A 26,648-nucleotide genomic window follows, 5' to 3' on the forward strand; every position below is an offset into this window, starting at 1 on the left:
CATTTTCACAATATAAACGTGAAAATGGTTTCTCGCCAACATGGGCCAGCGCCCGTCTTTTCAAGTCCCCTTTCCTTGTACTTTATTCGCAAATAATACTTGGTTTAGTGTACAAGGAAATTCCCAGTTATTAATTAAATGTTCTTAGCTAAAAAAAATGCAAATTACGTTTAATATATTATTTTATAAAATTTACGTTCTAACAATAACAATGTGATACATTCTAACGCCGGTAACATCTCCCAACAAAAGCAAGTGCACTTCGTTTTAATTTTTTTAAGTGAAACTTTTTAGGCGACGATTCGATAATTGGACGGAAATAGGAGTGAAATTTGAAGAATTAGTCGCATTTAGTCAATGAAAGAGAAGAAAGATAAGTTAGGCAAAAGAGAGCGCCACAACGTAGCAAAAAATAGATAGAGGTTGTAGACGTACATGTCAGACGCTATATATGAACACTGAAGCATCACGCGTTGTGTAAGCAATATTTATCATGGTGTTTTAACAACCCGACGAATCAACAACTATTTAGGAACTACTATGGATGCAATTTTTACCCTTTATACCGAAAATATCTAATTACGGACATACATCTCTATTTTATTTATCACAAATAATTGATATCAGTATTACCAATAGAAGCGCTAATCAATGACAGCGTAAATATTGAATAAACAAAATATTTTTTTATTCAAAATGTGTTTTGTTGTATTTATTTTTAGATGCCATCTCTCACTTTCTTTATCTGACTCTCGCGCTAAATCTATTTTTTATTTTATTTAAGAAGTATCACTTTATTACGTGTAGAGTCTATGCGCTCCGCATTGTTAACTACGTGTAGTCGATTGCATCTTGAGATACTTCTTCAAGCACAACTAAGTCATCGTCACATGAATGAGTTGTATCGTTCATGGATCGTTGATTGGTCGCATTCTTCAAAGCTTTTTTCCGTTGTCTGTAAGCGCGAGCGCGTTCCGCTGGTGTTTTAGCGGTCTTTTTCGAATGTCTTCTCACTTTTTGGTTGTCGGATTGCATTTGCATAGTACTAGTTGACGGAGCCTCCGAAACCACAGGCAAATCTTGTTGATTTGCACCAAATTGTCGCTGATTGTCTCCCGCTTTCCGTTCATCTTGACTGCTCTGTCGACTGAGGGCCTGGTAAAGGAGCGAACGTTGATTTTCGGGCATATCAACTTGGTTGTCTTCTAGATTTTGTTGAGACGCTGTTTGAATTGATGTAACCTCAACATTAGTTGCAGGTCCACCCGCAGTTACATTCTCAAGAGCCCTTATTCGCGCTCTGTATTCACGAACGCGCTGTGCTCCCGTTTTCGCTACTTTTCTCACCTTCGGGAAATTTTTTCCTCTTCGATTCCTTCGGGGTCGTTTGATTACTTTTTTTGGCACGGCGAAATCTAAGGAGTAAAAAAACGCATGTAAAGGTATGTCCTTTCATTGTATGTTATATATAATTGTATATTAGTGAGAAGTTTTGCTAAAAAAGAGCAGTTTATTATGTCATATTAAGTTCAAGTCGATTGACGACGGTAAAACTATCAACGCAAAACGATCACATCTACCATTAGTTTTTGTTAGTGCGATGACCATTCACAAGTATCAGAGTAACACGCTTTGAAGTTGTTACGAATATTAATTTATTATTAGATTAAAACCAATATTTTTAGCTTTTCCACTTTTTTATTTGACCAGCGACCGGGTTTCGTCGTTACCGACATCATCAGACTGGTCTGATGATGTCGGTAACGACGAAACCCGGTCGCTGGTCAAATAAAAAAGTGGAAAAGCTAAAAATATTGGTTTTAATCTAATAATAAATTAAAAATGCAATTCCATCACGAAGTGTCAGTGGATAATATAAATCTATTGTTACGAATATGTATTTTAAAAAAATCATTAGTTCAACTTGTTTTTATCACGTGTCGCTTATATTGAAGGATTATGAATTATAACAGATTGAAGTGATTGTACAAAAATGTAAAATGATAAAAATCATGGTCGAAGAGTATCTGTTCACGAAGTGTTATATGAATATGTAAATATGACAAATAAAACAATAAAACAATCAACGCAAAACGATCTTCCATTATTTGAAAATAATATTTTTATTGTTTACTTTTTTATTTTCTTTCGTTTATTTTTCTTAAATTGTCAAATTATTGTAGGTGACATTAATGGATCCATTTCAACAAGAAATAATCCTTTATCAATTTCATTATTTGCTAATGATAACGATATTATTTTCATAGTAAAGGCACCTTTAGCAAGTCTTATTATGTCTGTTTACTTTATTTTTTAAGAACTTGCACTAATCAACTAATAAAGCCTCCATACGTCAACGATTATGAATGGTTTTATTAAGGAATGGACAAAATAACACTAGAGTTACCTTTGGCGTTGCGAGATTCCAAACATTCTTGTTTGATATTGGGATAAGTTATATCAATTTCAGTGTACTGTAGTTTTGAATTGGGTTCCGTAACAGCTTTCTTCTCCCTTATGCGTTCCTTAATATAGGGAGAATCATGGTATGAGGAATCAGCTCTTGGTTCCGTCTTGATAATGGGAACTTCTGGGTAGATAATCTCCTTCTTTACAGCAGAATAAGATACATTTTCAACACAGTGTGAAATATCACTAGACTCTAGTTCACTCTTGATTACGACAGGACATGGTGCCCCATTTTCAGTCTGAAGACGACCACCTTCTTCATTTTTTATCTCTTGTTTAGGTTTATTGATGGGTAAAGGGCAAATAACCATATAATTAACATCATTTTGTAGATAGGATCGTGGTAAATTGCAGCTACTTATGCCAGGTGTGAGTGTATTAGGATATGGTGCCTCCAGTTCATTGCGAAGAATATCTTCTTCTCCATCGCTAGTCTCAATTTCAGTCTTAACATGAACTGGTCTGTTATTCATGTTCTAAAAGCGTTAAATAAAAACCGTATAAGTATTTATTTCACTTTTACGTCATAACCTGCAATTCAACAAACTCTAATTTAAACCATGGTTGTGAGCAAAGATGTTTATAACCGATACAGCTCACTATTAGAGGGTAACTAGTTGAATAAGTTACAAATTTCAAATACCTGAGATTATGGATCAACACGGAAAGCTCAGGCAAAATGACACGAATATGAATGTGAAATGAAATGGAGGGGAAAACATTCTTCACGAAGAAAAATGTTCTCAAAACCCTCTTCGTGGATGCGAGACGTGGACGCCACACATCGCCGTCATAAACGGCTGGTGGTATGTCAACATACTTTTAGGCGGATTGACAAAATAACGATGATTAAATTCCTTGCCAGACTCTATTGATAGAACTACCTTTAAAATCCTTTTTGATTAGCGTGAATCCTTCATTTATTATAACACTCGTGACAAGAGATCAACATTGGTTTTAAGTTAAAATACTGCTTTTGAAATGTAAACAGTTGCGTCAATCGACAGACGCCATTTCACGAGAAACCATAGACAATACTACCCAAAGATCCTGGACGTACCTAAGTAGGTACTCATAGTACTTACCCAGTAGTAATTTATTTAAATTATTTCCGACACAGTGGAGTAATATCTAAACGGCATTACAAAACAACTTAAAGTTTTTTCTACCTTTTTTATTTCACTGGGTTTCGTTGTTACCAACATCATCAGATTGGTAAGAGGTTAGACAAAATTTTATTCATTTTTACACGAAAAAGATGATTTTACACAAACAAAATGAATGAATTGAAGAAATGTATTTTAATAATAAATACTAAACTGAAGCTCAACCGTTGTGAACAGCCAGTTTAATTCAGGAGTTGTATTTTATAACACAAAATGGCCGGCCCAAAGGGCTCATAAATTTAAATGGCACCTAAATACAGAGTGATTGGTGAATAATTGAGATGCCAAGTGATAATGCCATATATTTGTCTAATAATAACCTATTAATGAAAACCTCGAAACAAGGTGACAAAAAACGAAACAGGTCATGGATATGTGATTCTATCGCAACATATCTGGCCAGTTACCCACCTCAAACAAGCTAGAGAGCGTAGTGTATCTGGACACACCATGAGATATCACAGATACCAACGTATCTTGGAAATATTGTTGAGAAAATGGAGGGCATGTTGATAAGGTAGTGGTACAAAGAGTTGGCCTCTCTGCCCTGAGGAAGGATCAAGATATAACAGACAACAGCCAACTGGGTTTGATTTGAGAGCCACAAGTAAAATATTTAAAAGAAGAAGATAATAAAAGTTTGATGATTTTCAAATTGCTTTATTTTATTTCTTCAAATAAATCATATGTAAAGTATACCTACTTAGTTGAAAAAATACTAAAAAAAAACATGTTTTAAGGTAATTTGAAATGATTGAAACTTAAAAACATTAATTTACAAAATTAAACTTTATTTTATGTATGTAGAAACTTGAAATATACTTTAAAAAGCGGTAGACGATATTCCTATTCGATGAAACTGGCTTTAGAATTCATCCGTAACCATTTCCATCTTTGGGTCAAGTTTTGTCTAATTTTTCGGATTCTTTCTAAATGAAGACCTTTTTAATTTTTCCTAATTATTTGTGAAGCATGTCTCAGTGTAATTACCGACTTAAAAAAAATCTCCAGTTATTGTATTATTTACACTCAAATTTTACTCATTTCGTTTTAAGAAACCAATAAATATACAATTTTGGATAATTTGTAAAGCGCCATTTTCGTCAAACACTACATCAATGGCGCTTTGATTAGAGGGATGCAGATGATGTTCTTTAAAATTCGTAGGAGAATAACTGGCTCTTAAAAACTAAATTTAGCGTGTACACGAGTAGCTTATTTAATAGTATGAGTCAACATGTGTCTTTTTAAATGTCCTTTACTTGAATATTTATGTTCACAAATTGTGCATGAGAACGGTTTCTCACCAGTATGACTTAAGACGTGTATTTTCAAACCTCCTTTCTGTGAACATCTGAAGTTACAGTCAGAGCAGGAAAACGGTTTCTCTCCAGTATGAGTGAGCATGTGTCTTCTTAAATGCTCATTCTGTGAAAACTTTGATTTACATTCTGAACACGAAAACGGTTTTTCTCCAGAATGAGTTAACATGTGCGTTTTCAAACCCCTTTTCAGTGAACATTTAAAATCACAATCTGGACACGAAAAGGGTTTCTCACCAGTATGCGTTACCATATGTCTTTTTAAATGTTCTTTTTGCGAAAATTTAGATTCACAATTTGAGCAAGAGAAGGGTTTTCCACCGGCGTGAACTAGCGTGTGTCTCTTCAAATGTTCTTTCTGTGAAAACTTGGATTCGCAACTTGAACATGAAAACCGTTTTTCACCAGCATGAGTTAACATGTGTCTTTTTAAACCTCCTTTTTTAGACGACCTATACTCACATTTTGTGCATGGAAACGGTTTTTCTCCAGCTGATATGGTCTTTAAATCTAAAAAAAATGAAAATATTACAGGAAAAAGGTTACATGGATTTTTACGGCCACGCGGCCTTGGGTTCGAATAATTATATTAAATATATTCGATTAAAAGAAAAATTGTTGTAAGCAAATGTTTGACAATTGGCTTGTGGGTGTGTCTGCAAAACAACAATTTATCATAAAAATATAAATTAAACACATTTTAAAGGTTGAAACGTAACTTTGGACAAAGAATATGGTTAAAATGTTTTTATATATTCTTCCACGAAAGTTTCATTCACCTTTACAAGAGCATTACACGTGTATAAAAACGTGCGACAATTGTGCGAAACTGGATATGTCAATACCCTCTATCGACGTCAAAACATTTTTTTTACGATTCAAAATAAAATGTATCTAATATCTATTCCTTGTGTTTAGCTACTAAAAGTTTTATTGAATTATTACTCACTAGTGTTATGTCCAACTTCACGAGATTCCAAGTATTTTTGTTTGGTATTAGGATAAGGAATGCCAAAAGAGTAATGCAGTTTTGCGCTGGTCCCTGGTACATCTGGCTCTTCTTTGATATACGAAGTTTCAGTATAGTAAATATCACAATCTTCGGAATCAGTTCCTGGTTCCGACTTAATAGGTACTTCTGTATAGACAACCTCCTTCTTTACAGCCGAATATGATACATCTTCTCCACTATATGGGATATTACTCATAACGCCACCGGACTCTGGTGAACATCTAATTTTACCGGAGTAGTGCGTACCTTCACCAGTATGGAAAATATTATCATATTCAGAATCAGTTATAGGTTCCGCCTTGATAATAGGAACTTCGGGGTAAGTACTTTCTTTTACAGCGGAATATGATGTATCTCTATCACAGCGTGTAATGTCACTAACGCCATCGAGCTGCGGTTCTCTTTTGACCGTGAAAGGACATGGCGCCTTCATGGTGTCACCAATTCGGAGAATATCACCTTCTACATCGGCAGACCCGGGTTCAATTTTCACCCTCCCTCTTGCAAACTCCATCTGTTTTTCAATTCTTCAATACTCTATGATTAATTCATTAAACAAAAATTATTTCTTTTTTTCCGACCGTGCCAACCAGAAACCTGGAATGTTTCGATCATTAATAATAGAAGACTGTATGTTTTACGTTTGAAACTACATAACAACTGAAAAATACGTGTTTATAATGCCTTATTTCTCTTTTCACGTGCCAAAACAGATACAATAACATTTGACAGTTCTTGCTTTTTGACATCTTAATATCATTTAAACTAGTATTAATGAACAAGAGTACCTTTATAAAGCTTCATCATGAGCGAAAATCCTCAAGTAGTTACAATAATACTCTTAACAAGAGACAAACACTGTATTAGAGTTTAAATACTAGTTTTTATGTATGAGTAAGCTCAACCGACGCGACATACAATTAAGTAGAATTACATAGACAATAATATTTCATAGACAACGTGCCTTGATTAAAAGTAGGTACTCGGAAGGAACTTATAGAACTTTGAATTCCTACTCAAAGGCCCAAAGGACGAGGAATATGTTTTCAATTGTCCAATACTGTTTGCCTTATCGCAGATTACATGTCGATAGGGTGATAAGTCCTGGACTCCGTATTTCTGAAATGGAATATATTCGATGGGATGTAGATAAGCTATGTCAAGGCGTTTAGGGCATAAGACATCATTGCTTTATAGAAATTAATAGTAATGCAGGATATAAACAGGAATCTAGGAGCAACGGCTATGGAATTTGGGGATGCATATCCGTAAAGATACCGTTAAGTTGTAAGAATCCCTTAAATAGGGTGACTTTACGAGATCTCATTTCGCTGGTTGTTTTCTAGAAGTATTTTTCTCAGTAAAATGGGATGATAAATTAAGGTTTTAAGGTAATTTCATATTTGTTTAACTTTAACTTTAAATAACCATCACGTCGCTTCCTTTTAGGGGTAGGCAAAGAAAACAAAAACACCACACTAATTTCCCTTTGAGACAAAAACTTTTCAACATTTATGCATACCTTCGTACATACCCGCCGATTATTCAGATTCGTGACTTGACCACATTCAAGTTTTTTTTTAAATTGAACATTTCAAGTTTGTTTCGATATTTTTCTGCTTCTGTTACCAACTAATTTCGCCTCAAAAAATTGTTGTACTGTTCTTTCGCCCAATTTTTATATTTACTAACAGGGTTTCTCCATCGTCGAGTAAAAAAAATCAGCTAAATAATCTACTGCCTGCACCATTACTTTTCAATCTACGATTGGTAACCATAAGCGTTGTAGGACTATCTATTACTCACTGAATAATGATTCAGATGGTGATATTTTAAAACTAATTCGCTGTAATTCTTAAAATTATACCGCTAAGTCCGCCAGTCGCTTGATAAACAACCTGTAATCGACAAAACCTTTTCTTCTTCTCCATCTTATTCCTCATTACTGAGGGTTGCGACCATTGTGGAAGCAATGACTCTTCTCCGAGGCGCGCTCCGACAACCGAAGTACGTGCTGCTGACTTAACTTGATCGGTTCATCGTGAAGGGGATAATAAAAAACCTTTTACTAAAGTATAAATGCCATTTTCTTATATCTTTTTAAACTCTTACCCGAAATCAATAGTGCATACGGACTGTATCGTATCGACTCAGTATTTTCTGGATCGTAAAATAGTAGTGCTGCTCTTCCGGTTAAATATCTTTAGTGTTGTCCAATTAGCCTTCATGAGTTAAAATATAAGATTTTACCATCAGGAAAAGGTATCAACGGGGTAAATAAAACCCACCATTTTAACGCTTTAACGTAGTTTATACAGTGCATGAAACAGATTTGTCAGAAAGCTTAATATGCGTATAACATGAAATTTTATAATAGAAAAAAGATGGGGTGATTTAAGTGATAACAGTTATGTATTAAGTAAAAACACTCATACACATATTATTATTTAATTGCCATACACACTTAAAAATTACTTAGTTATGTAAGTTACCGAAAATTGTGCTTCATAAATTATCCAAAATTATTATCAAATTGCTGAATAGCATATCCAATATGTCGTGGGTGTACTGGCAAAAAACGATAACTCGAAAATATGCAATTTTGACTTAATGATGCATACTATAAAGTTTTCAACGTTTTATAAACGAGGAAAATAGACTAAGTAGTTTAAAATGTCACATATGTGTGGTTCAAAAGTAAATTCAACTTTAAGTTTAATAGCGGATATTTTATTCAGGCTAAAAGATTGAAATAACAAGGATTACTAAAACAGGGATTTTAGAGTTAACGTTTTTTACAGTATACCCACGATATGAATAATCTTCTTAAAATCAAAACATTCCGGGACTTAAAAAAGTACAAACTATTATTTTCGAATTTATTATTAGATTAAAACCAATATTTTTAGCTTTTCCACTTTTTTATTTGACCAGCGACCGGGTTTCGTCGTTACCGACATCATCAGACTGGTGATGTCGGTAACGACGAAACCCGGTCGCTGGTCAAATAAAAAAGTGGAAAAGCTAAAAATATTGGTTTTAATCTAATAATAAATTAAAAATGCAATTCCATCACGAAGTGTCAGTGGATAATATAAATCTATTATTTTCGGATAAGAAATATCTCATGTACACTATGATGACTTTCTTCTTCTTGCCTTTATGCACACCGAATAGAACATAGGTAACTGCACCGTGGCGAAGCAGTAATTTTGTTCGTTAAATATATGAACGTAGGGTGATCAAAACACGTGACGGTGATTTTTCACTTTTGAGGGTTATTGATGTGAATAGTTAACAGGTGTTTATTCAAAATACGTTTCCGAGAGCATTTGAAATCGCATACTGTGCAAGAGAACGATTTCTCGTCAGTATGGATTGACATGTGTGATTTTAAACCCCCTTTCTGTGAACATTTGAACTCGCAATCTGGACATGAAAAGGGTTTCTCGCCAGTGTGAGTCAACACGTGAATTTTCAAATATGCTTTCTGCAAAGTTCTAAAATTGCATTCCGGGCATGTAAACGGTTTCTTACCAGTATGAGTTGCCATGTGCTGGATTAAATTACTTTTAACAGAACATTTAAATTTACATACAAGACATGAGAACGGTTTCACGCCAGTGTGAGATAAAATGTGTCTCCTCAAATCCGTCTTCCGCAAACACCGATATTCGCATTCTGAACACGCGAACGGTTTCCTATTAGTATGAATTAAAATATGTTGATTTAAAATACATTTAAGCGAACATTTGTATTCACATACTGAGCATTTAAATGGTTTCTCAAGATCGTGAGTTAACATATGCCTTTTTAAACATCCTTTTGTTGAACATCTATATTCACACTGTAAACATGAGAACAGCTTCTCACCCGTATGAGTTAACATGTGTGCTTTCAAATGATGTTTTATTGCAAACCTCGATTGACACTTTGAGCATTTAAATGGTTTCTCGCCAGTATGCCTTAGCATGTGTGTTTTTAAAGTAGTTCTAGCAGCACATTTGAAATCACAATCCGAACATGAGAACGGTTTTTCGCCAGTATGAATGAACATGTGTTTTACTAAATCCCCTTTCCGTGAACTCCTGTGCTCACATTCTGCGCACGAGAATGGTTTTTCAACCGTCATTATTTTTTTGGTCGTCTCCAAATCTGAAAATAAAACTTACAATGAGATTTAAATTTAGAGCTATACAAACAATCGAAAAGAAAGATTAACGTGGACAAATGAATTGAAAACATATTGTTACTTTATTATGTAAAGTCTGTAAAAAAATTATTAACGAGAAGAAATAAAAAAAATCAACCTAAAAGATTGTTTGAGCTAAGCATTGTTTAAGCTAAGTCCTGAAGTTTCTTTCAGTAGAAAATAGCAACTCTTCGACTAATTCTGTCAAGAAATGCTTCGTAATTTATTTATTTCACAATACCAATGACAAAAAAACGATAGGGGAGCTGATGGAGCCTCGAAGCAAGCATGGAGAGAGGAATATATAAATGTAGATATCTGTGCTGTTTTCTTTAAGAATAATCATAAAATTATAAATATTACTAACTAGAGTTACCTTTAGTACTGCGAGATTCCAAGCATTCTTGTTTAATATCGGGATAAGTTATTTCAATATCGGAGAAGTGTAATTTTGTACTGGTCCCTGGTAAGGCTGGCTCTTCCTTTATGATTTCCCCAGTGTGCAGGATATCACCACACTCAAAATCAGTTGCAGGTTCCTCCTTGATAATAGGAACTTCTGGGTAATAAATCTCCTTCTTAATAGCTGAATGCGGTACATCTCCACCATGTGAAATAATATTAATAACGCCATCAGACTTTGGTTCACTTTTAAGTACATTGAGACATGGTGATCCCGTAGTATCCTCAGATCGGAGAATACCCCCTTCCACATCGCAAGTCCCCAGTTCAACCTTTACTATCCCTCTTACTAGCTCCATCTATTCTTCAATACTCTACAAGAGTAAAATACAAATTGGACATTTATTTATCTTGTATATCAACAACCCGAAACCGATTAAGGTTTTTACGAACGTTACAATGAGGAAAAATTTAACAATTTATTAATTTCAGGATCTTAATGCTTCGTTATTAAAGCATTAAAAAAATTATAGTGGTTTTTAAATAGTGGGACCATTTATTTATTCCAATAATACTCCAACCAAGGAACAAACATTGGTTTTGAGCTGAAATACGATTTGGGACGGTGAACTCAACTGACAGACGCCACTCCGCGAGTCACGTAGACAATAATATTTGTCATAGACAATATACCTAGTATATTACAATCCCAGTAGTAGGTACTTACTCAAATTATACATAATATGCGTACCTTCGTAACTACAAATTGACTGTTATTTATTGAATTTGATTTATTTCAAGATATTGTTTGCAAAAATCTCATATATAATATTCCCGAAGAGTAATTTCCATTACTCATTTTAGGACATAGGGATTAACAATGGCTGACGGAAGTTAGAGGTCAAAATAAAGTATGGAATAAAGGCAAAATGTAAACTGGTAAATGATCAAGTGTTAATTCTATGAAAGTTGTAAAAAAGTTTATATTCTCAATTTTCTCTGTCTTTTTTGCATGTATATTGGGTTAAAATGGATGTAAACAATAAAAAATGTATTTAAAAAGAACTCCAACGACAAGACACACACGGTGGCTTGGTGGGTCTCCACAAAAAATATTTTATTTGTTTTTAATTGTTCTATAAATAAATGTAAACTATTTATGTAAATAATTGTTTTTAATAAACACTGAAAAACAGATAAGACAGTAGGTAACAAATAAAAAAAACACAGGCACAATGTAAAATACAAAGAAATAAAAGGTACAATAAATAGGCATATAAAAAAGCAAAGTAAGTAGTATATTAAAGAAAAAAATTTAAGTAATCACTTACACAAATATCTTTCCATAAAGTTTTTTTTTTCAACACCCTTCTTATCATCCACTATTCACTTTGTATAATACCACTTTTATAAACTCTTATTCGTAACTATCGGTTTCAGAAAATCAATATTTATTAAACACATTAGGACATAATTCTTTTAGGTGGAGTCTACTGAAAATCCAATCAATAATAGATATCGACCCGTATGTCCCTTGAGTCTGGAGTCCGAAGTAGTTCATCGACAGTCGAAGTTGGAAAACCGGGAGTGAAGTGCAAGTGTGTCTCCAAAACACGAGGTAGCCAGCGTTACGTAATTATTTAATACGTTACGTAATAATTAAATTATGTTACATTCATCATCGTAGACCATCTAGGAACGCCAATGTATGCCAACCATGGCCGCCCATCCTTCCAGACGCGGAGAAGCCGCCACATCTTGGACATCCATCGTCACTACGGTACGCCAGGATCCTGCAACTCAATGACCGCTGTCCGTCTTCCGATGGGACTGAATCCCGGGACCCCTCCAAGGTTCCAATCGTAGATCATAGAGTATATCCCCGCCCAGGACATCTCGAATTAACAAACGACCCCCAAGTCTTTCAGCTGGCTGCCTTCCAACGGGCCGCCAAAGGCTAAAATCATGGTTCATCTCTTTAATACTGAAAACGGTTTTTCTCGAGCATGTGTCTGTTGAAATTCCGTTTCGCTGAATATTTGTAATCACACTGTGAGCAAGAAAATGATCTATTATCAGTATGAGTTAATGTGTTTTTCGTTAAATTCCATTTCGCTGAGAATTTATAATTACAAACTGAACAACATAATGGTTTCTCACCAGTGTGAGTACACATGTGCAACTTAAACCTATTTTCCCGTGGACTCTTATAATCACACTTGAAGCAAAAGAATAGTTTATTTCCAGCATGACCTGACATTTTATGTAACTCTGTATTCCGTTTATTTGAGCGCGATGTCGTTTTCCCGAGAATATTTAAAAGAGATTTACTTGTGAATTCTAAACATGTTGGTTTTGTTGACACCTTGTAGGCACACACAGCTTCCATAGGGGATTCTGATGGGTGGTTATCATTTGTATGGAAACCATATAGAAAACATGTTGGCACGCACAGCGTCCATAGGGTTATTTTAATGAACTGTGATTTTAAATACAGAAACCATGTTGACACCTTGTAGGCACACACAGTGTCCATAACTTAACACTGCACTTTTAACTTAATCTGAAAACAAAAATGGGATTTTTTAGTAAGGTTTGGAAAAAACAGGTGTTATTCAGATCTGGACCGTAGAACCGATCACCTCGCCTTCCTATAACTAACGATCCATGAAGTGCCTTATGCACTATTTGTGTGGGTTAATAGTAGTAAATCAAGAGGATTTTGTAGCCGAAAAGATGGCCAGTATTATGTAGCAATCGTTTAGACTTCATATCGAGAGATCATTTAGATCATATATTTGATAAATTTCATGACTTGCTGAATAAATATTTGTGGAGGAGAAGAATTTAACTTACTATTGATGTAGCTACAACAAAGATTTTTTAAATTATTATTTGCTGCACAGTATTATTACTTACTTTTATCGACATCATGTCTGGTTAAAGAATCCATGCATTCTTGTTTAACATCAGGATGGTCAATATCTATCTCAGTGAACATCATGGTATTGCTATATTTAACTTTGTATTGTAAATCAGCACTGATCCCCGATATATCTGGATCTTCGCTCATGTGTTTTTCAGTATGCAGAATATCAATGCTTTTATCATCCTTCCTGATTATTCCTTCGGGATCTCCCTGGTAAATAATCCCGGAGTACGACAAGTCGGCAGAACACTGTTTTACCTCTTCCCCGACAGAGAGTAGGAGAGCATCCTCTTCTGCATCATCCGGTTCAGCTTTGGCAAAGGATGAAATGGGCTCCACCTTACAGTGGAAAAAGATTTCTCGACAGGAAAAAGATTCATGATTATTCTCAATATGCTGGAACCAGTTTCAAAAGAACACTTATTGTCGTGGAAAAACAATCGTTTTCTAGATGGAAAATGTAACAGTTATTATGAACTTTTTAACAATGCTATGATTGTTCTAAATATTATTAAAACAATGACTTACATATGGTAAGCACAAGGCCACACAGCACAAACCAAAGATTAAGTAATGAACGTGATGGACCAGAGACAATACAGAACCAGCTCCGTCTGTAGCTGCCATAGACCACAATCATCTTGCAACTTAAAAAGAACATATCGATAAAACAGGTGTCTAGAAATCTTGCAGACGTAAGTTCTTTGTACATCTCTTTTATTTTATATAGTGCGAGTAGTGATGGCAATACTACAAAAGAAAATTACATTTACTCGTGTTACTGACAAAAGGCTATAAGTAAAAAATCATAAACGCGTTATTTGACGCAACCAACATTTCTGTAAACGCGGAATTTACTTACTTTGATCGTTAATTTATAAAGATTATCGATCCTTCTTCCAGATTCTTATATGAATGCGGTCACGAATTTTGTTAATATTGTGTTCATTTATTTTAGTTTAAATTATTTAATAAACAAATTATGTACCCTCATCCAAATAGTACATTGACGCCAGGTTGATTTAATCTTTATAACATAAAGGCATCCAGTACAATACATTTTACGAGATATAGTTTATTAAACAGATGTAGTTCAGGATGAAGGACATAAGTGTTATATGAAAAAGGAAAAAAAGACAATACTTTTAAATGGTAGTCGATGTCCGGGGGACCTGACATGATACGAACAGAAGAAGAAGAAACAGAGGAGGAAAAGTGCGTTGGGAAAGAAAAATATCAGTAACGGCAATAAGTAACTTGAGTTTTTTTACACAAAAAAGTAACAATACTATATTTTATCATTTCAACGAATTATATAAACAAAGATTGTAATCACGTAAGCACAAACACTGGGTCGTCTATTTTTTTTTTATGAGATATATTTTTTAATCTCTGTGAATAAAAGTGTCGGGGCGCCGTTCCAACGCGTTACATGAAAAAAAGTCCCAATTCTCAAGGTTGCATATCCGTTCTCGTATTAGCTCATATAACTTGTACACAGTTAAGGTGTACCTTTAATTAAAATTGCACGTTCATCGTCATAGAATCATAATTTTTATTGATATATGATCTATTTTTTTTATGATATATTTTTTTTAATCTCTGTGAATAAAAGTGTCGGGGCGCCGTTCCAACGCGTTACATGAAAAAAAGTCCCAATTCTCAAGGTTGCATATCCGTTCTCGTATTAGCTCATATAACTTGTACACAGTTAAGGTGTACGAGTACCTTTAATTAAAATTGCACGTTCATCGTCATAGAATCATAATTTTTATTGATATATGATCTATTTTTTTTATGATATATTTTTTTTAATCTCTGTGAATAAAAGTGTCGGGGCGCCGTTCCAACGCGTTACATGAAAAAAAGTCCCAATTCTCAAGGTTGCATATCCGTTCTCGTATTAGCTCATATAACTTGTACACAGTTAAGGTGTACGAGTACCTTTAATTAAAATTGCACGTTCATTGTCATAGTATCATAATTTTTATTGATATTTTTTTTTACACCAATTCTCTAGTAAATCGCAATATATTTGACTTAACGCTCTGTTTCAGAGGCAATCGAACAGCAGTTCCGAATTCCAAGATGGCGGAGAGCTAATATTTTTGACGTGTGATCGGGCGTGCGTGGACGTGTTTTATTCGTAAATTGGGCGTGATTTTTGCAACAACCGATCGGTTTAAAGTTAAATTGTGAAAGTGCATAGTTAAAATGATCTTATGAACGAGAACTTGTGCTCGCAGTGTGTTTATAATCGGATTTATTCGTGAAAACATTCGGTAAGTTCCGACCTGAGTATCATCGCATAACACCAATGAATTTACCTTTTCGGTCGAATATTTCTTTTATTTTGTTCTATTTGATGTATATATTAAATGTACGCACTCGTTCGGAATGTTTTATGTATATATTTATATTTTCACTGCAGACATTTGCGTCTTTTTGTATCGAATTGACACAGATTGTCCAAATGAACGGTCCGAAAGCAAAAAACGTCACAAATTCTACTTTTGAAAAGAAGTCAATAAACTTAATTCAATACTTTTATTATTTCGTCAGTATTGTAAATAACTCCTACACTAAAATATAGCCGCTATCCCAATGGTGCATAGGGCACTGCATCGTATGTATGCGGTATTTTCTTTAATCGTTGATAACCAAAAAGGTAAGGTGATCAGTTCTACTCGTCAGGTATAAGATAATAAATGCAATATATGAAAATCCGCCTCCGTAGTGTAATGGTCAGCACGCTCGGCTACCGTTCTCGAGTTTCCGGGTTCGATTCCCAGGGGGGGGGGGGGTTCAAATAAATATGAATGATTTTGTCACTCTAATATTTATTCAATACTACCCTGAACTGGTACCTGAAGCGGAGGGCTGATCACCTTTCCTTCATGTGTTAACGATCAAGATAAGACTGCGTTTTTATGATGCAGTGCCATATGCACCATTGGGTGCGGTAAGGGTTTGAATGAAAAAAATAAAAACTTGTATGAAAATATTTTTTGTATACATTATCACCGAAAGTTATAACTAGCAGTACACAAAGGAGTCCCGGTTCCAACCCTAATGTATGGAAGCTAAGCATGGAGTTGGCAAAAGAAGAATGAATGTAGACTGGATGCAGTCGGAATGCGATCTCTCAGTGCTGCAAAACCATGTATGGTAACGTTCCGATGGTGATATAAAAACGGAATCCAAAGCTGAGATAAGCTTAAGTTTTGGACAGTTAATTTTGTCACGATATTAATTATCATGTGTGTTTTTTTTAAAAATAAAATACAACTTAGTAGACTCAAAAAATCTTTTTTTTATTTAAAAATTCATACATACATTCTATATTCTTCTTCATCTATGTTGAGATGTTAGAATTTGTTGATGTTTCCGTTCTGTTACCCCTGCGTCCGGTGAAATGATCGTGTCGCACTATTTCTACGAAATTCTATTATCCACGAAATAATTCATTTTTACGTTCATCTTTCTTACGAATAAGTACAGTTAAACCTCAATATAACGGACTAAATTGGTGGAGGGGGTGTCTGTTAAAGCCAGTCCGTTATATTAAAATAGGTTTAAATAAATCATTCATTGTAACTGCAGACAGTTGTTAGAATTCCACTTAAAAATTTTGGGTAATATATTTAAAATTAAAGCAGGTTATTGGATTGAATTCTACTTTTATTTACATATATAGGGTCCGCCAAATAACTTTTTTTTTTTGAAAATGCTATAAAAAACATCGAGTGTAGCTTCGGCTGTGTGGCACGTAGCGCCGTCCTGTTGAAACCAAATGTTGCCAATATCCTCCTCTTCAATTTTTGTGAACAAAAATCCGTTCAACATGGCCCGATAACGATCGCCATTGACTGTAACGGCCACTCCTTGCTCATTTTCAAAGAAAAATGGCCCAATTATGCCTCTGGACCAAAATCCGCACCAAACAGTGACTCGTTTTGGGTGTACCGGCTTTTCAATGTATGCGTGCGGGTTTTCTGTGCCCCAAATACGACAATTTTGCTTGTTTACATACCCGCCAAGATCAAAATGAGCTTCATCCGAAAAGATGATTTTTTTGGCAAAATCGGCATCTTCTGTAAGTCGATCGCAGGCCCACTCAGCGAAGCGAAAACGCATTGGATGGTCAGTTGGCTTCAACTCCTGAACCAATTGGACTTTGTATGGCGTCATACCAAGGTCTTTATGCAAAATTCGTCTCAATGATGTCTCCGAAATGTTCAATTGTTGAGAACGACGGTGAATTGATGTTGATGGCGCTTCACGCACACTTTCTGCCACAACATCGATATTCTCGGGTGTACGCACTGTTTTTGGCTTTTCACGCTTTGGTTTATCGATGAGGATGCCAGTTTCTTTCACTTTTTTCACAAGATAACGAACATACGGAGCTGACGGTGCTTCTCTTCTTCCAAAAACCGTACGCAATTTTCGCACACATTCTGCAACATTACCATGATTTTCAAAGTAATGTCGCAATATTTCCCAGCGTTGTTCAAGCGTATACACAACCATATTCGCTCAGCGGAAGGATAAAACTAATTATCTGTCAAATCAGACATGAGCTAAGTGTTACCATTCACGAAATAAGCACTAGTTGAAAAAAAAAACTTTAGATGGCGGACCCTATATATGATAATATGTGACGCATTTTGTCTTATTATTTTGTAGTGTTTGATAATGCCCAAATACTTGTTCACATATCTTGTTTTCATCTCACCAATAGATGTCTCTAGTGAAGTTCTAGTGATTTTTAATTAATGTTTTACTTAGTAAATACCACTATTTCTTAAAATCTTCTGTGACACGTGTTTCGATGCATTCCGCATCATTTTCAAACACCGTATGATGCGGAATGCATCGAAACTCGTGTCACAGTAGATTTTAAGAAATAGTGGTATTTACTAGGTAAAACATTAATTAAAAATGGATAGATTTTACCACAAAGTGACTGCCGAATCAATTAATGAAGTTCTAGTGATTCAAGAACAATGTTTCAAAATGGGTTCATATACTTATATAAAACTTTCGAGAATTTGAGTAGTGTGGCTGTCAATAATGGGTAGAATTGGTGAATGTTACACGTGTGTAAAGTGATCACTTAAACCACCCTATGACGGTCGTCAGGCCCGTAAATACCCAGACTTCCATATTCTTCTTCATCTTTGATGAGATGTCAAAAAATAATGTCTTAAAAAGACGAAACGTGTCACATATTATCATATATACTCTCTTATGTAAATAAAAGTAGAATTCAATCCAATAACCTTGTTTAATTTTGGTTATATTATGTCGGGTTGTGGTCCCGTGGTTAGTATTGCGGACTCTTGAATCAGAGTTTCTCGGTTCGAACCCACTCTACCACAATTTGATACCTATTTCTAATAATGAGCCGCTTAGGCTCACATACATAGTATGAAATTGAAATATTTGTGTAAATAATAAAAAACACAAGTATTTCTCTTTTTAATTTAAAAAATAAATTAATAATATTACCCTGGACTGGTACCTGAAGCGGAGGGCTGATCACCTTTCCTTCATATGTTAACGATCAAGATAACACCGCGTTTATATGATGAAGTGCCCTATGCACCATTGGGGTGCGGATAAATGTTTGAATTAACTAAAGGGTGACAACTATTTCAATTTAACAAAAAAATTATCATCGAGATTCTCAAACGATTTTTCTACTCCAAAATGCAACACCGAGCAATTTCAGCAAAACTTCAAATATTTGCCAATCAAACATTTCAATAAACTCCCTAAAGAAATAAAAAAATAGATGATATAAAAATACTTAAGAAAAAATTAAAGCTCTATACATTTAAATCTAAAAAAATATATATATAAAAAACTATAATATCTTTTATTAAGTATATAACATTAAACCACGAGTGTAAGTCCCTCTCCAAGCACAAGAGCACAGACTCTTTTATGGAGAGGCACAGCGAATCGAAATATAAACGTTCTCCATATGTATAAATGATTCAAATGTATTATGTTATAAATAAAAATGTAAATATATTAGATGAATAAATAAAAATAAAAATTGGAAAAAAAAATACGTTTGACCAGATTTTTTGATTGTTATATCTGAAGTTCGTTGAAAAGAGGTCCGTTATATCGAGGTACGACTGTATCATTATTATTATTCTAGTAAAAGGCAACTAAAATTCAAAGCCCGACACAGCCGTTTCACTTAAAGAGCTCATCCATGGTAAATCCATTCATTAATCTTTCTCTTCATCATCGTGTGAAGTGAACAGATAAGATGTAGAAAGGAGAGTGAACGCTGGGAGCAGAGTGTGTCCAAACACTTGTCCACAAATCTGGTTTATCTTCAGTGGGGTATTATCGCTCGGGAGGAATATCTGAATTAACATACTCAACCTATAAAGGATTGATAACAGTCGATATAATCAATATTTTCATTCATCATTTTCTTTTGCAAAATTCGCCTTCGTAAACACGTTGTTTTCGTAAGTTGGTAACGAATGACGTCGCATAAACAAGTCCACACTGCTACTATTACAGCTCCACATAACACACGCGATGACGTCAAATTTTATGACGTATAGCGGTGTCCGTTCTTCGTTTTATTGAAATATCTAAAGTTTAAACCTCCATATCTCCCTTAGTTCTTTACAGATTTCAATAAGAAAGTTACCGATAGACTTGTGATTTTTCATATTAATTTATTACCCAATAAACCAACATCGTGAGAAAAATCCATTAGATGTAGGAGCTATTTTTTATATTATTTTTAATAATTTTTTTTCTTAAAGTTTTGAACTGAAATTTCTTATATCTATGTAGTTTTTTTCCACATTCATTTTATTTGACCAGCAACCAGTCTGATCATGTCGTTTACGACAAAACCCGGTTGCTGGTCGAATAAAATTCATGTGCAAAAAATTACAATACATAAGTAGTCGTTACTTTTTTATGTCGAACTAATAATATGTAAAATAACTCATAATTGGAGATAATCCAGATTTGTGAACAAGTATTTGGACACACTCTAAATGTTGTAAATAAATTTTCTGTTCTAATTATGAGCTAAAATAATAAAATTAAAATGATATTTTCTGAAGTAAATAATAATAAAACCCTTATCCGCACCCCATATAGGGCACTGTGTCATATAAACGCAGTGTTATCTTGATCGTTTACACATGAAGGAAAGGTGATCAACCCTCCGCTTACCAGTCCATGGTGATATTGAATAAATATTACAGTGAAAAAATCACTTATATTTATTTTACCCCCTTGGGAATCGAACCCGGGACCTCCAAAACGGTAGCCGAGCGTGCTGACCATTACACTACGGAGGCGGACATGAAGACTAAGGAAAAATTAGCATAATCAGATATAAGGATATCAAATACTAGGGCATGGTTAGGTCGGGTGTCGGAGTATTCGGCGGGTATGTACGAGTGCGGAAGAGGCGAATAATGTATGTATATATATATATATATATATATATATATATATATATATATATATATATATATATATATATATATATATATATATATATATATATATATATATATATATATATATATATAAATATATATATATATATATATCTTTGCGAATTATTAGCGCAGGATGACGGGCGGCACCCTGTTTAGCCTACCGTAACGAAAGTGCCATTCTAAGCGGAGGATAGACTGCCACACCCTTTCTGATGCTTCTACTAGAGGCAGTTATGCCCAATTCGCAAGTTCGCGTCTCGATGCGACATAAAAATATTCATATATATTTTTTAAATATACATATATACGTACATATCGGTCACTCCTTTCAATAGCGTCATATATCAAAAAACAAAATAAAAATGTTAAAGATTAAAAATATAATTAAACAAAACTAATACATGGCAAAATATAAAACAATAAACAGGTATAATAAATGGGCATATAAAAAACATAAGGTAAAAAGCATATTTAATAGAAACAATTGAAAAAATATAAATGGGAAAAATTAAGAAAGGTGTTTTGAAATGGTTTGGACATGTAGAACGAACGAGTGAGGAAAGAACGGTAAAACAAATTTATGAGGCAAATGTTATTGGGAAAAGAAGCAGAGGAAGACCGAAAAAAACATGGCACGATCAGGTATGCCAAATACTTGAAAGTGGTCAGGTTAGGGGTCGTAACAATCGGCGGGTATGTATGAGGAGATGCATGAACGTGGAAGGGGCGAAGAATGTTTGCAAGGACAGAGTGGTGTGGCGCTCTATTCTCTCTGCCTACCCCTGCGGGGAGACATCATGTCTTTGCAAACATTCTTGGCCTCTTCTACATTCACGCATCTCCTCATACATACCCGACGAATATAACGACTCCTGACCACTCTGTCCTTGCAAACATTCTTCGCCTCTTCCACGTTCATGCATCTCCCCATACATACCCGCCGATTGTTACGACTCCTAACCTGACCGCTTTCAAGTATTTGGCATACCCGATCGTGCCAAGTTTTCCTCGGTCTTCCTCTGCTTCTTTTTCCAACTACATTCGAGTCATAAATTTGTTTAAACGTTCTTTCTTCACTCATACGTTCCACATGTCCAAACCATCTCAACACACCTTTTTTAATTTTATCGATAATGCTTATCTCAGCCTTACATTCTTTCCTTATTTCGTCATTCCAACATCCATCAAACATCGTTTTGCCACACATTCGTCTGAGGGATCGCATTTCGACTGCATTCAGTCTACTTACATCCTTCTTTTGCCAACTCCATGCTTCGCTTCCATACCTTTGGCTAGGTTAATAAATGTCGCTTGCACTGCTTTGCCTCTGAGCCCTGCACGCCACCTCCGTTACACTGACCGCCAAAATGGCGTTCACATCTTCCATCAAGGCCACTCGATCAAAATTCAGTTATTGGGCTAATTCAGCTATGTATGTCTCGACAGTCGGTCTACGCGATGACTGAGCATTCTCTGCAAATGTCCGTGCTGGTCGGGGCTGTGGAGGCGTCTGTATGCCGGCCAACATCGGACTGCCAACAATGACTGACTGAACTAACTAGCTACTGACCAATAATAATCCATTATAATCCAGGATTCGGACCTCACATAATAATAAAAGAGTTTCCGCTCAATAAAAAGCTTCTTTTCATCTCACCAATAGATGTCTCTAGTGAAATTCTAGTGATTCAATAACAACGTTTCTGAATTGGTTCATATAAATATAGAACTTCCAAGAATTTGAGTAGTGTGGCTGTCAATAATGGGTAGAATTGGTGAATGTTACACGCGTGTAAAGTGAGCACTTAAATCAGCCTATGGCGGTCGTCAGCCCCGTAAATGCCCAGACTTCCATGTTCTCCTTCATCTTTGATGAGATGTCAAAAAATAATGTGAAAATGACTCCTGTAATTGGAGATAATCCAGATTTTGTGAACAAGTATTTGGACACACTCAAAATGTTGTAAACTACCGATTCCTTTCACTGCCTACACCGGGGCACTTCTAGAAACTTGGTGGTGGTTTCACAAACTGGTATATATCTAGATTGGCAGTGACAGAGATAATGAAAGCTTTTGAATGTTAATTCACAGTGAGATCTATCTGGACCTTAACATTTTATTAACCAACGAATTTTTTAAAGACTTAACATAAAAAAATAAAAATAAAACCCTCAACCGCACCCAATGGGCACTGCGTCATATAAACGCTGTGTTATCTTGATCGTTTACACATGAAGGAAAGGTGATCAGCCTTCCGCTTCAGGTACCAACCAGTCCATGGTAATATTGAATAAATATTACAGTGAATAAATCACTTATAATATTTATTTTACCCCCCTTGGGAATCGAACCCGGGACCTCCAGAACGGTAGCCGAGCGTGCTGACCATTACACTCCAGAGGTGGACCTAAAAACCAAGAAAATATTTTACTTACAGCTAAAAATACAAGCAATTAACAATATATTCATAATTTCTGTGCCAATCCTTTGATTATTGTGATTTTTATATGATCAACTATCAAAAACCGACTATTCGACTTTTCGCTACCAACCGTAAACGACCTAACACCAATTCGGCTTTTGGCAGTTAATGTACTAAGTATTATTTCGCTCACTCCTTTCAAGAACGTCATAAAAAAACTGGATTTTTCAGGAGAACGTTTTTAAAGTTTAAAAATATAATACAATGTATCAAAAATAAATATCAAGCCACTTATTGAACTTTTTACTGTGCAACAGATCTTTTAAACTAAAACCTGAAGGTTTTCCTCCATTTGAAAAATATTTAGTATATTTAAAAACATAATTAAACAATACCTTTTCTTCAAAATGCAAAAACGACACTTTCTGCCCCGTAGCGGGTAAATATTAAGTTAAATATATGCCGCTTTTGCTGGGATATAGTACATTTTCTGGGCATTCCGAAAACATGCACAACTGAAAATTGTCGATTTTTGATTTATGACGTTCTTGAAAGGAGTGAGCGATATATGTATGTACTTATTTGCATAAACTTTATTGGATTTTTAAAATATTGACACGTTTCTCCGTGGGTTTCGATGGTAAAATACATCTTTATAACCGGTTATCTAATTTTGTTCTGCATATTATTTTAATGTCGACAACTTCTTATTAACACACGCTCGCTAAAATGTCGAACTTGGTATTTAAAACTTGCGCGCTACCCATCATGACATATCGCTCACTCCTTTCAACAACGTCATATATCAAAAATCGTCAATTTTCAGTTGTGCATATTTTCGGAATGCCCAGAAAATGTACTATATCCCAGCGAAAGCGGCATATTTTTAACTTAATATTTACCCGCTACAGGGCAGAAGGTGTTGTTTTTGCATTTTAAAGTAAATGTATTGTTTAATTGTTTTTTTTTTAAATATACTAAATATTTTTCAAATGGAGAAAAAATATTCAGATTTTACCTAAAAAGATGTGTTGTACAGTAAACAGTTCAATAAGTGGCTTGATATTTATTTTTAATACTTTGTATTATATTTTTAAACTTTAAAAACGATCTCCTAAAAAATCAAGTTTTTTGATATTTGACGTTGTTGAAAGGAGTGAGCGATATGGGATCGAATGCAGAGCGGACACCGCGGTGACAAAACGCGCGCTAAGAGTGGCAGAAATGAAGAGTCTAAGAAGCATATCTGGCAAGAGTCTATTTTCTTTAAACCCTTATCCGCACCCCAATGGTGCATAGGGCACTGCGTTATATAAACGCAGTGTTATCTTGATCTTTTACACATGAAGGAAAGGTGATCAGCCCTCTGGTTCAGGTACCAGTCCAGGGTAATATTGAATAAATATTACAGTGAAAAAATTACTTATATTTATTTTTCTCCCCTTGGGAATCAAACCCGGGACCTCCAGAACGGTAGCCGAGCGTGCTGACCATTACACTACGGAGGCGGACTAAAAGGCAAGAGTTTACGAAATAGAATAAGGAACACCAGGATCAGGGAAATATGCGAGATGGAAGATGTCGTTAGGTGGGGAAGGCAACGAAGGAGACAATGATATGCGCGTGTGAGGAGAATGGAACCATCCAGACTCCCCACATTGCACTGCACGGCCAACCCCAGGGTAGAGATGGATTGACAGCTGGGAATCGACATCACAGGAGGCTAATCCCTCTTAAAAACAGGCCGCAAATTACAAAAAACAAAAAAAATCCCTCTTAAAAACAGGTACGTTTAGATATCAAAATGTAACTTATTTTATTATTGGTTTTTGCGCAACAGTGGGTCGCCCGTATAAGAAGAAACTTCGTCTCTATTTAGACGTGTCGTGTATCTTGATTATTATTTTTCTTCTTGGTGTAGGCCTTGTGGCCTGTTTTTGAAATGGATTAGCCTCCCGCGATGTCGATTCCCAGCTGTCGATCCATCTCTTTGGCGGTCTACCTTGGGGTTGGCCGTGCAGTGCAATGTGGGGGAGTCTGGATGGTTCTATTGTTTCACTCGCATACTGTTGTCTCCTTCTTGATAAGTGAGTTTGTTTATTCACGTCGATGACTGCATCCGAGGACTTTGCTCTTTGCGTCACTTTGCGTCATTTTCCACTCGGATGCGTCACATGACCTTAGAGCGAATGTCACCAGCTCCATTGTGCGCTGATAACCGGTTTCTGCACCATCCAGACACGCTCAGAGATTAGTGTAGGATCTGCAAACGGCGCGGTTGATTAGGAGAGAACAAAATATGACATCTCGACATGGATGAAGAAGAATGTGGAAGTCTGGGTATTTACACGGCTGGTTTAAGTGATTACGTCCGTAGTAGAGTGATCAGCGCGTTTGGTCACCGTTCTTGTGGTCCCGGTCTCTTTTCCTTGTAATATTCATTCAAGGCTGAGATATCAAACGTACAAATACAGAACGCGACCGGCCGTGTTTGGGAGCAAACGTGTCTCCTCCTCTTTTGAACTCTTTACCTTTCATATTGTTATTTTTTTCTATTTAAATTCTAGCGATTCAAGCCCTATGTTTCGAAATTGAACCATGTATCAAATAGAAGTTCCAAGAATTTGAGTAGTGTGGTTGTCAATCGTTGGTGAATTGGTGAATGTTACACGCGTGTATAGTGATCACTTAACCGAGCCTATGACGGTCGTAAGCCCCACACATGCACAGACTTCCATATTCTTCATCTATGTATGTTGAGATGTCAAAAAATAATATGAAAAATAATTCCTAAAATTGGAGAAAATCCAGATTTGTGAACAAGTGTGCCCAAACACACCAAAATGTTCCGTAGCTTTTTTTTTTAATTATCCAACGTCCAAGTGACTCTGAAATCTAGCTACGGCTTATGCAACACCGCTTATAATGACCCAACTCAGGCTTCAACTTTTTCATTTTTATAGCCTTTGCCTACTCGTGAGTGGATTTACTCTTTATGTTTAAAGTTACTATAATTTCATGTAATTCATGAGTGAAAATTCTAGGCAAAAACACTCGCTGCCTCGCTAGAGGCGTGAGTTTATACATTTCATTGATTCTAAGTTAGCAGGAAGTAAATTTACTTAGTTTCATACCTTTCCTTTCAATTAGTTTTTTCTTTACAACTTTTTCAAAATTTAAAAGGTGTAATATTTCTCGATTTTTTGTGAATTCGTGGCACTTATCGCCAAAAA

General features: G+C 35.3%; 4 protein-coding genes across 11 annotated transcripts in view; 1 reads left to right on the forward strand and 3 right to left on the reverse strand.

Moving 5' to 3' along the window:
- Positions 1–143: 143 nt before the first annotated feature.
- LOC148306596 (uncharacterized) lies at positions 144–3,578 on the reverse strand. 4 transcript variants are annotated; one of them, XM_088264710.1, is made up of 3 exons: positions 3,354–3,578; positions 2,408–2,945; positions 144–1,415 (listed from the first exon to the last, which is right to left on the reverse strand). In XM_088264710.1, exons 2-3 carry the CDS (start codon positions 2,940–2,942, stop codon positions 832–834), a joined length of 1,119 nt encoding a protein of 372 aa, XP_088120836.1. In that variant the 5' UTR covers positions 2,943–2,945; positions 3,354–3,578; the 3' UTR covers positions 144–831. The 4 variants fall into 4 exon arrangements, with proteins under 4 accessions (XP_088120836.1, XP_088120835.1, XP_088120834.1 ...); XM_088264709.1 differs by having other exon boundaries at positions 145–1,415; positions 2,408–3,000; positions 3,354–3,577; XM_088264708.1 differs by having other exon boundaries at positions 145–1,415; positions 3,113–3,577.
- Positions 3,579–4,279: 701 nt separating this feature from the next.
- Positions 4,280–6,894, reverse strand: LOC148306597 (uncharacterized). Of its 2 annotated transcripts, none has more exons than XM_088264705.1 (3): positions 6,758–6,894; positions 5,907–6,566; positions 4,280–5,467 (listed from the first exon to the last, which is right to left on the reverse strand). In XM_088264705.1, exons 2-3 carry the CDS (start codon positions 6,481–6,483, stop codon positions 4,851–4,853), a joined length of 1,194 nt encoding a protein of 397 aa, XP_088120831.1. In that variant the 5' UTR covers positions 6,484–6,566; positions 6,758–6,894; the 3' UTR covers positions 4,280–4,850. The 2 variants fall into 2 exon arrangements, with proteins under 2 accessions (XP_088120831.1, XP_088120832.1); XM_088264706.1 differs by having other exon boundaries at positions 5,907–6,537; positions 6,758–6,878.
- Positions 6,895–8,984: 2,090 nt separating this feature from the next.
- Positions 8,985–14,033, reverse strand: LOC148306598 (uncharacterized). 4 transcript variants are annotated; one of them, XM_088264703.1, is made up of 4 exons: positions 13,483–14,033; positions 11,895–12,520; positions 10,538–10,937; positions 8,985–10,124 (listed from the first exon to the last, which is right to left on the reverse strand). In XM_088264703.1, the coding sequence occupies exons 3-4, from the start codon at positions 10,920–10,922 to the stop codon at positions 9,235–9,237; spliced, it is 1,275 nt and encodes a 424-aa protein (XP_088120829.1). In that variant the 5' UTR covers positions 10,923–10,937; positions 11,895–12,520; positions 13,483–14,033; the 3' UTR covers positions 8,985–9,234. The 4 variants fall into 4 exon arrangements, with proteins under 4 accessions (XP_088120829.1, XP_088120830.1, XP_088120827.1 ...); XM_088264704.1 differs by lacking the exon at positions 11,895–12,520; XM_088264701.1 differs by having other exon boundaries at positions 10,538–12,520.
- A 1,535-nt stretch (positions 14,034–15,568) lies between these two features.
- The window catches only part of vlc (disks large-associated protein 2), a 47,065-nt gene continuing 35,985 nt past the window's right edge, over positions 15,569–26,648 (forward strand). The window contains exon 1 of the mRNA XM_088264696.1: positions 15,569–15,774. The gene's annotated coding sequence lies outside the window, so the exon portion shown is untranslated. The remainder of the gene's footprint in view (positions 15,775–26,648) is intronic.

This window comes from Brachycentrus maculatus, unplaced genomic scaffold, assembly GCF_059751285.1.
Source record: "Brachycentrus maculatus isolate JH-2025_06_01 unplaced genomic scaffold, ASM5975128v1 h1tg000236l, whole genome shotgun sequence".
In the NCBI taxonomy this organism is placed as follows: Eukaryota; Metazoa; Arthropoda; class Insecta; order Trichoptera; family Brachycentridae; genus Brachycentrus; species Brachycentrus maculatus.

Bases quoted from the DNA above. Each gene is read 5' to 3' on its own strand.
- LOC148306598 (XM_088264704.1), bottom strand. From the start codon at position 10,922: ATGGAGCTAGTAAGAGGGATAGTAAAGGTTGAACTGGGGACTTGCGAT. The intron at 10,125-10,537 runs GTAACTCTAGTT...TTTTATTTTCAG, and splicing joins GGAATCTCGCAGTACTAAAG to ATTTGGAGACGACCAAAAAA.
- LOC148306596 (XM_088264710.1), bottom strand. From the start codon at position 2,942: ATGAATAACAGACCAGTTCATGTTAAGACTGAAATTGAGACTAGCGAT. The intron at 1,416-2,407 runs GTAACTCTAGTG...TTTACTCCTTAG, and splicing joins GGAATCTCGCAACGCCAAAG to ATTTCGCCGTGCCAAAAAAA.
- LOC148306597 (XM_088264705.1), bottom strand. From the start codon at position 6,483: ATGGAGTTTGCAAGAGGGAGGGTGAAAATTGAACCCGGGTCTGCCGAT. The intron at 5,468-5,906 runs GTGAGTAATAAT...CATTTTTTTTAG, and splicing joins TGAAGTTGGACATAACACTA to ATTTAAAGACCATATCAGCT.